The following is a 10,272-nucleotide window of genomic DNA, read 5'->3' as shown; positions in this document are numbered from 1 at the left end:
ATATATATATATATATGTTTTTCAAAAGGTATTTTGAGAATGAGGGATCAGATTTAAAGGGTAGCATTATTTTAAGACTGAAATTGTCCTTTTCTATGAAGTATTCTATAAATCCCATGGACCTTTTTTCCCTTATTACCACGTATTTTTAAAAACTTACTTGAACTTTAACAATTATGGCAATTTATAAGTTTTATCCATTCTACGATATGAGAATTAGCATATTCAATAATCATATACATGTCTATATATGTGTGTTTCTCTACAGAAATATATCTCTATATAGATAGATAGCTATGTGTGAATGGGTATATATCTCACACAAAGGACAAATATAACTTGCTTACTGCTGTATTTCCTGTATCCAAAACAGTCCCTGGTTCACAGTAAATGTTCAATAAATATTTACTACATGGATAAATAATTAACTGTATATCTGAACTGTTTTATAATGTCTGTTATTCTCCTTTTCACTTAATATTTTATAGAAATATTTTAAATATTATACTTTTGATATACAAGAAAAGTTCTGTATCTGGTAGGTGAGTTGAAATTAGAGGGGCCTATTTACATCCATTATATTTTTTCTTATAATTTTCATAACTCAACATTTAACATGTTAAATATCACTTTTAAATAATTTGACATATTTTGTCAACATTTATATGTACATCTTTAATAAAGTTTCATGCTGTTTTTTATATATAGGCCTGTTCTTATGAAATAGTGTATGTTCTCTATTTTTCTAATATTTTCAAAATTTCTTATGATGTGTTTTATTGTGAAGAGTGTTTACCTATATTTCTTTTATTGTTACACCATAGGATAAAGTACCTATCCTTCTCTACATATAAATTAATTCTTTTATAAAAACTAGGCTCCAATGCACTAAAAATAAAATGAATATATCTTTGAATTAATTTAGTGCATTAAGGTTTGACCCCAGTGTTTGGGAAGGGAAGTTTCACATTGATTTTAACTCAAAATTACTCTTCATTGGAAGTCTGAGCCTGAGCAGGAATTGGATGTTGAACTGGTATCCCTTGTAAAAGGGTAAAGATAAAATACACAGTAAGACACACAATTCAATATAGTTTTGTTTGAAGGTGGTTTTAATTTTACAAATATCAATGGCATTTTAAGAACATAATTATTAGATGTTCAGAAATTTATTAATTGCTGCCATACCCCCCAAAAGAATTTGCATTGTAGAAGTATGTAATCTTTTTGTCATGTTCTCCCAATGACCTAACAGCTAAAAGAGAATTCTCATTTTTGTATGTATCTTTAGTGTACATTTTCCCTTACACTTTTAGTAGATTTCCGTTACTGTAGCTATTTCACTTAGCTTTTAGAATGTTTGAGTATATTTGTAACATATGCTTGCATTGTATAATATCTATTATGATTCTTAAATAGATTTCTAGCAATTAATTTGAAATGGAAAAAACAGCCATGCTACCATTTTTTTTCCTTTATCAGAACATTTGGAATCCTTTTAAAGATTAAAACAGTCAACCTTTTGGTGACTGGCTGGGAGAACTTGGGTCCCTCTTCCTTTAGCACCGAGTAACTCCATTTTCCAGATCTTTACATTATATTGCTAATTCCTGATAAACAACCATTTTTGTACCCGCAAATTATTAACCTAAGCCATTAATTCACCTTGTAAGTATGCCTGTCACTTAAACAAAGTATATTCCTATTTCATGCTAAACTTTCATAATTAGACACTTTTTACCTAAAATCAGTCTTGGGCTTACAAGGATACATAGGGGGTAGGGCAACAGTGGAAGATTTTACAGCTCAAAACTGCATAGTATTTGGGTAATTAATCTATTCAGACAGGCCTAATCCATTTTCTATCTGTGAGGCGTGAGCTCCCATCTTTCTGCCACTGAAATCACCTTAAAAAAATAAGTGACGTTAAAATTTTCAAGAGTAAATTTGGAGTACAGAGCCGGATCAGAGAAATCCTCAATCAAACCTGGACTCTCCTATCTTGTGTTATCATTTGTTGACTGACTACAACTGGGGTTCCTTTATTCTTTGGTATCATATTACTGCATTTTCCAGATCACCACATTATATTGCTAATTCTTGATTAACAACCATTTGTACTCCTACACAGCAACCTGAAGGTATCGTTGGTGTTCCTTCTTTTGAGTATTACCCTAACCCAGGCTTTTGACCTTCACTCTGTGATGCACTTTCATTTGTCTTTGGGGCCAACGTGGTCTGTAAATGGGCTGCGGATCTGGCACTTCCACTGCGTGAACTTTGGGTAGAGTCCAGGATGTGAATTTAATGGGTGGAGAAGCTTCGGCAGGACTGTGAAGTTAGTGCGGCCAACTGCAGGAAGCCATGCTTCACTGCACCCTTCTTGGAAGCTGGCATACTTGCCCTACTCTTGCTATCACCGGTCAGCTCTTGAGGAAAAGGTCCGCAGGTAGGTTCTCAATGCAGGCAGATGCTCCAGGGGAGTCAGTACCCTCCAGGTACTATGACAAAAACCCCTCCCTCCGGGTCTCCAGCAATCTATCTTCTCCCCTCCCTCTCTGAGGCCGGTTCAAGACGTGCACGCACAGCCCGCGCGACCGGCGCTGCAGCAGGCGGCCCCAACGTCCCCGCCCCCGCGTGCGCGCCCCCGCGGTCTCTCGTTGGCTTGTTCCGGCCTCAGCGCGCCGCCGGCTCCACTCGCCCCCACCCCCTAGCACACCTCGGCGGTAGCGAGCGGCGCGGGGGAGGGGAAAGGGCCGGGAGGTAGGCCGGGGCTGCGGGCCGGACGCGGCGGCGCGCACGCAGGCCTTACTTCTCCCGGGCCTTCTCCCTCACGCCGGCCGCAGGGCGGGCGCGCACGCCGAGTGACGCTCGGAGGAGGAAGCGCAGCCCCCTTCCCCTCCCTGGCTGCCCCTGGCCCAGCGGGAGCCCCCCCAGTGCGCCTGTGCGGAGGCCTACTTGATTATGTGTGCCCTCTCCGGGCTCCAGCGTTAGCGGCCGGGTGGAGGTGGGGAGGAAAGAAGACGAGGAGGAGGAGGAGGCGGAGGAGGCGGTGGAGGGGAGGTGGGGGGAGTCAGCAAGGACATGGCTCCTGACTCCTGTGCGGAACGTGAGTGACTGAGCGGCAAAGCCCGAGTGAGCGAGCGGCCGAGCGGCGGGCGGGGGCCGGGGACGTAGGGAAGGGAGCGGGGGTGCGGGTGGCTCTGCGGGGGGAAGCACTAATTGGCTTGCATGTGTTTTTTAATGGTCCCCCCAACTCCCTCTTAGATGGTCTCTAGCGACCGGCCCGTGTCACTGGAGGACGAGGTCTCCCATAGTATGAAGGAGATGATTGGAGGCTGTTGCGTTTGCTCAGACGAGAGAGGCTGGGCCGAGAACCCGCTGGTTTATTGCGACGGGCACGGCTGCAGCGTCGCGGTGCATCAAGGTAAACACCCAACCGCCCGCCGGGCCGAACCCGGCCTTCTCCCAACCGTCACCGCTTCCCCCACCTTGGCAGCAACTGCCAGTTTCCCTGCCGCCCCTCCCCCCGCCCCGCCCCCGCCCCCGCCCCATTCCGCGGCCCGGGATTGACTCGGAGGGTCCGCGGCGGGGCGGAGGGGGTGTGGGCTGTGCATGTGGGAGAAAGTGCGTGTGGCCTGGACTGTCATGTGATTCTGCGCTCACTCTCTCAAGTGTCATTTGGCCGCCTCCTGTCCCTGGAGCCGGGGCTGGAGACTTAACGAGGGCGGTGGTAGGAGGGGGGAAGCAAGGGGGGGGTGCTGCGGGTCCGCGGCCTGCGCTCCGGGGGCGGCGGGGCGTGGGTGTGCGCCCCTTCGTGGAGTCGCGGTGGCCGTGGGTTTGGGTTTGGAATCGGAAGCCCCTCCCCCTTCTCTGGCTGCTCCCGTCTGCCGCAGTGTGCCTGGAGACTTCCTGTGGCATGGAGTCAGGCTCGGGAATGCCACTCGCTGCGCCGGGGCGGGTCGCGGAGGCAGGGGGGTTGCCTGGGCGCTTTAGATTAGGGAGGGGAGGCGCCGCTGCTGCACCCCAAGCTTTCCGGCGGAGACCCTGCTGCTGCGGACTGGGAGCTTCGTGCGGAGAAGACGGTGGCCTTCCGCTGCCGCGGTCGTGCTGCTGCAGGAGTGGCTTGGCTCAGCTGCCCTAGGCTGGTGGATGAGGCTGTTGAGGCTGCATCTGGCCACTTCCTCAGCTTAAGTGACTGAAGAGGAGAGGAGATAGTGGTGCGGCCAGTGACTTGGGGAGCTTCTTAGCTTATTTCTGGGTGTTTCCATTCGGTGAGTTTTTTGGATATTACAAAAAAGCCGAGGACACTAGTAAGAGAGTTTTCTGCCCATGAAAGTTTCGGACTTTATCTATTACATGTGGTAAGGAAACAACCTACATAATTTTTGGGTGTCTCTTCTATTCGTTCTATTACTCACCAACCCGCCCTGCTTCCCATTTCTGAATTTGGCACTGAGTGATGCAAATATTTAGTAGTGTATTGGAAAGGATACTATTGAATGAGAGAAAACCTAAACATAAGGGGCTTAAAGTGCATTCTTTATAGAATGAAATCTCAGAATGGGTAAGGGAGACTTAAGAGATAGTGAATTAAATGCCAGAGTGCAGTTCCTCCTTTGTATTTAGACAAACGTTAAAGTTGCACACCTTCCTTCTTTTAAGGAGTGAAAACAATGTGTGTTGATACTGATTTTTAAGGTTTTAGAGCTGATATATTAGCGTTTCCATCACAGTGTTCATTGGTGTTTGTGGAGGTATTTCTTAGGAATTGGATTCTGAATTATCAAGTTGGAATAGGTAATGTCATCTCCTACTATAGATAACATTCGTTTAAGCTTCAAGTTTTCTTGTCTCGAAGTAGTACTTCTGGGTTAATAGAAGTTTTTGGACATTGTTGTAGTGTTTCTTGCCTGCTAGGACATTTTTACACTGACATGTTTACAAATTTTAAGAGGAATTACAAGTTTAGCTTTTGGAGTTTTAAAAGTTTGTGCTGATTTTATATTCTTTTAGTGCTTTCCAGTATTTAAAATATTGCAAGCTTCCTCTGAGCAAGGTCATCCAAAAACAGCAGTTGGTTATTAGTGTTCTAGGTTTTTGGGAAAATTGCAACTTTGAGTTAGTTAAATATCAAGTTTTTTAAACTAGAATGAGATTTAGATCTACTAAAATCACTTGTTGGAATATTCACATCGTATTTCTAGAAACTTAGTTTAGAAATAAACTTTTTAAAATAATGGTTTTATTGAAATAAAATACATACCATAAAATTCACCCACTAAAAGTGTACAGTCCACTGGTTTTAGTACACTCAGAGTTTTGCATCTAGTTACCACACAATTGTAGAACATTTTCTTTTTCTTTTATTTATTTATTTATTTATTTTAAAGATTGTATTTATTTATTTGACAGAGAGAGATCACAAGCAGGCAGAGAGGCAGGCAGAGAGAGAGGAGGAAGCAAGCTCCCTGCTGAGCAGAGAGCCCGATTCGGGGCTCGATCCCAGGACCCTGAGATCATGACCTGAGCTGAAGGCAGCGGCTTAACCCACTGAGCCACCCAAGCGCCCCTCTCTTTTTTTTTTTTTTTTTAAGAGGAAGGCGAGAGGGGGAGAGAGAATCCTAAGCAGATTCCATGCCCAGTACTCAGCAGGTGGCCGGGCTCAGTCTCACAATTCCGAAATCATGACCTGAGCCGAAATCAAGAGTTGAACTCTTAACTGACTGAACCATTCACACACCCCATTTTATTTTATTTTTTAAAATTTTTGTTTCAGGGGTACAGGTCTGTGATTCATAAGTCTTAGACAATACACAGTACTCACTACAATATATACCCTTCTCATATCCGTCACTCAGCCACCCCATCCCTTCCACCCCCGGCACCCCAGTTTTAGAACATTTTCATCAACCTAACAAGAAGCCTTGGACCCATTAATAGTTACTCTCCATTTCTTCTCAATTCTCCCAATAGTAGGCAACCAGTGTACATTTCCGTCTATTGAGTTGCTTATTCTGGACAATTTATACAAATGGAAGCATGTCATGTTTAACAATACATTTCATTTTCTTTTCTGCAATATTTGGTGCTTATTTTGACAGGTGATTTGGAAATATTTTCATTAGACATCTCAAATGCTTGCTATTTAAATTGCAGGATATAGGAATGAATGAATTTCTTTCTGAGTTATTCTTTGTAAAAAATCTTTGTGTTAAATTTTACTTAATATTCTCCCTATCATAAAATATTAAGTATAATTTGTAATGGTTGTGCTTATCTAAAATAACAAAAGGCTGGTCTTTTCATGTTTCTATTAAAATGTCATACAGGAGTGCCTGGGTGGCTCAGTTGGTTAAGCATCTGCCTTTGGTTCAGGTCATGATCTCAGGGTCCTGGGATTGAGCCCCATGTTGGGCTCCATGCTCAGTGGGGAGCCTGTTTAGCCCTCTTCCCACTACTTGTGCTGTCTCTTTTAATCTCTCTCTCAAATATATAAATAAAATTTTAAACCCCAAAATGTCATGCAGTTTTTATTAGGTGATAACATATGTGGTAAATAAAAATATGTTTTCATTCTTTGAAAAAATGGGCGTTTTTGGGACGCCTGGGTGGCTTAGTTGGTTAAGCGGCTGCCTTCGGCTCAGATCATGATCCCAGCGTCCTGGGATTGAGTCCCACATCGGGCTCCTTGCTCAGCGGGGAGCCTGCTTCTCCCTCTGCCTCTGCCTGCCACTCTGTCTGCCTGTACTCACTCTCTCTGACAAATAAATAAATAAAATCTGTAAAAAAAAAAAAATGGGCATTTTTATGTGAACAGTCTGAGAGGTAATTATTTTAGAGGGCTTTGAAAGAGTATTTATTTTCCATAATATAAAAAATGTTAATATGTTTTAAAATCTTTTATTTCCCAATAGCTTGCTATGGCATTGTTCAAGTACCCACTGGACCATGGTTTTGCAGGAAATGTGAATCTCAGGAGAGAGCAGCCAGAGTGGTAAGAACTGTTTATCAAAAACATTAAAATTCTTAAATGGGTAGCTTAGGACGCCACACACTTACGTTTCAGTTTGAAGGGTTTTCAGTCTTTTGTTCAAATATTGAATTTGGGCCAAATATTGACTTAACAGTTTTAAACCAGTTTTATAAACTGTGAAAAACAAATTGAACCACATAAGTATATGTTGGGGGATACTTTGAATGGATAAAACATGAAGTCGTATTTGGGCTTTAGCTCTGTCTACTGTTGAAGGGTTAAATTGGCGATAGAAAATAAGAAAGTTAAGGTGATAATTCTGCTAGGTTCTGTTTAATAAAAAAAAACACAAGAGTTTAACCACTGTATTATTTTTACTGTATCTGCATGTGTATAGTTTTAACTTCGAATGCTCAGTGTTTTCAGACATTCAGTCTTGGCAAAGCAGCATAAAAATTTTCCTTTTTTACTTGGTTGGATATCTTCTTTCTGAACACTTGTAAACTTCTTGTAGATATGAAGGTGGTATGTTTATTCTTTCTGGCTCAAAGCATTTTTTTTTCAGTTGACGTTTTGGAAATATCAGGGAGAAATAGATTTGATCTTCATTAATCATATAAAAGTATGGCCATTTGCAATGTGGTGGTTCCTTCTTTTTGGTGTAGACTAGAGGATTTGACAGAGTTAGAAAACAAACATTTCAACTTCCATTTACAGGGGGGTGCCTGGGTGGCTGAGTGGGTTAAAGGCGCTGCCTTCAGCTCAAGTCATGGTCTCAAGGTCCTGGGATCGAGCCCCGCATCGGGCTCTGCTCAGCAGAGAGAGCCTGCTTCCTCCTCTCTCTCTGCCTGCCTCTCTGCCTACTTGTGATCTCTGTCTGTCAAATAAATAAATAAATAAAATCTTCAACTTCCATTTACATAGTAGCATGGAAGCTTTTATTTTTACCTAGGCAGTTTTTGATCAGAAATAGTGGCTGAATAGCCTATCTAGGATTGTGAGACTCAGAGCAGTTTTCTTTTCTTTTTTTTTTTTTTAAGATTTTACTTATTTATTTGAGAGAGTGAAGGGGGGCGGGTCAGAAGGAGAAACAGACTCCCCACTGAGCAGGGAGCCCAGTGTGGGACTTGATCCTGGGACTCCAGGATCATAACTTGAACTGAAGGCAGTTGCTTAACTAACTGAGCCACTCAGGCATCTCAGAGCAGTATGTTCATATGTTCATATGTTTCATTTGTGTGTGAGAATGCAGTACAGCAGAATTACAGCTATACTAGCATTACGATAATGGGAAAGAGTAAGAAAAGGATGAACTCATAAATCTCAGGACTTGATGTATACATAGGTCTTCTTTTTGTTTTTTCCTCTTTGTAGCATGTTATGGTTTTGGAGTTGGGTCACCAAGCCAAAGAAGTTATTCTTTAATTCATTAGTAAATACTAATTGTAAGGTGAGGCTGTTCCAAGGGATGGCACAGGAGATTCAAACAAAGCCAGAGAAAGATTAGAAAATAAGAAGGTGGATGTGAAGAGGTCAGATAAAGAGGTCTGTGAATGGAGAATGGTAGGATACCAGTATTATTCGCTGTAAATGCCTCTTGTTGCCTGTTTTTAATTCGTTTATTTCTGAGCATATGGTCAAGATATCAAGGTGAATTGAGGTAGTTACCTTATAAATATTGAAGAATACATTTTATTTTGGCTTTATTTCTTAGGATGTAGGGGCCATTTGAGGTTTTAAAGAAGGGGTGCAACTTTAGTTTCCTATAGTGTAGTTATAAAAGAGAAGGTCCTTTGTGAGAAACAAAAACCGATTTTAAGCTCAAATAAGCAGAAAAAGGGCATTTTATGTTTTTTATTTTTTTATTTTAAAAAGATTTTATTTATTTATTTTGAGAGAGAATGAGAGAGAGAGAGCATGAGAGGGGAGAGGGTCGGAAGACTCCCCACTGAACTGGGAGCCCAATGCAGGACTTGATCCTGGGACTCCAGGATCATGACCTGAGCGAAAGGCAGTATACTGCTTAACTAACTGAGCTTCCTAGGAGCCCAGGAAGAGAATCTTTCAAGCAGACTGCCCTGTGAGCGAGGAGCCAGCTGAGGGCTCTGTCCCTCAACCCATGACATCATGAACTGAGCTGAAACCAAGAGCTAGACCCTTAACTGAACCACCCAGGTGCTCCAAATTAGTCTTTTTTTTTTTTTTTTTTTTAAAGTAAATCCTTTTTGGTAATTATTACTTTGTTTTTTTTTTTTAAAGTAATTTCTATACCAAGGTGGGGGTTGAACTCATGACCCAGAGATGAGGAGTCAGTTGCTCTACTGACTGAGTCAGCCAGGTACCCCAAGAATTGAATTAGTCTTAATCTTATTTCTGCTTTTGTGTGTCTGCTTTCTTTTTTTCCTTTCTGCAGGTTTTCTCTGCTACAGGCTGTTTACTGTCAGATTCTATGTTAAATGTTCTGTGAAAATTATCTGGTTTAATCATCTTATCAAACCTTGAGGTATTTTGTTGTTCTCATTTTATGGATAAAGACATCATAGTTTAAGAGAAATGCATATCTAGTTGGAGGCTGGGCTGTGATTAAGCTCTCAACCATCATGTTCTGTATTGCCTCCTGTGGTGAAAGTGGCTATACTTCAGCTCCTAATATTTTCTGTTTCCTGTTTCAAGAGACTAAATCTCATGCTGAGTCTCATGTTCCTTTGGGTAAAAAAAAAAAAACCCAAACTGGGTTGACTTGGATAAGGTGCCTAGTGCTGGACCAACTAGTCATGGCTAGACAATAGGGTTGCTTAGACACGGAGAGATGTTTGTGGGTTTGGGATAGCTCACTTCTCAGAGAAGGGATTTATGAGCTGATAGTACCTTGGCAGAATAATAAAGTTCTAATTTCAGACTTTGATATAGAATGGATTTGAAGGGGGAGGTTAAAAACTGAAAGACTTAGGATGATATTACACTAAAAATGTGTGAGTAGAAGGAAGGGAGGGAGCGTTTTGAAGGATGAAATGACAGAATTGGATATTGGGTAAAGGAAGGGAATAATCAGAGATGGTTTTTAGTATCAAGGTTTATCACTGGAATGATGATACCATTAATAGTCATAGAGTAATGGTAATAGAGAAAGGACAGCAAGTCTGATGAATGAGGGAAGTTCTGTTTTGAGCATGTTGGTTTTGATGATGCTAGGGTTTTTCATTGGAAATTTAGAATTAAAGTAATGGAGTCAAGTTAGAGAGTTGGAGCTGCATAGAAGGAAGACTGGGAACCAAATGACATTATTTTTTTGTTGT

The 10,272-nt window shown here is 41.8% G+C and overlaps 1 protein-coding gene across 11 annotated transcripts in view; it reads left to right on the top strand.

Annotated features, from left to right (window-relative positions):
* Positions 1–2,722: 2,722 nt before the first annotated feature.
* The window catches only part of MLLT10 (MLLT10 histone lysine methyltransferase DOT1L cofactor), a 233,834-nt gene continuing 226,284 nt past the window's right edge, over positions 2,723–10,272 (top strand). For 3 of the 11 annotated variants that reach the window (XM_032880842.1, XM_032880841.1, XM_032880838.1), the window contains exons 1-3: positions 2,725–3,135; positions 3,268–3,427; positions 6,918–6,997. In XM_032880842.1, the coding sequence (XP_032736733.1) occupies positions 3,268–3,427; positions 6,918–6,997 (240 nt within the window). In that variant the 5' untranslated portion in view covers positions 2,725–3,135. Of the gene's footprint in view, positions 3,136–3,267; positions 3,428–6,917; positions 6,998–10,272 lie in introns of all 11 variants that reach the window. The other 8 variants (XM_032880845.1, XM_032880844.1, XM_032880852.1 and 5 more) reach the window with 6 other exon arrangements.

The sequence above is a fragment of the Lontra canadensis genome, unplaced genomic scaffold (genome assembly GCF_010015895.1).
Source record: "Lontra canadensis isolate GAN:19392208 unplaced genomic scaffold, GSC_riverotter_1.0 scaffold72, whole genome shotgun sequence".
NCBI lineage: Eukaryota > Metazoa > Chordata > Mammalia > Carnivora > Mustelidae > Lontra > Lontra canadensis.
Note: the sequence above shows the minus strand (reverse complement) of the source record. Positions and strands in the feature narration are given on the sequence as shown.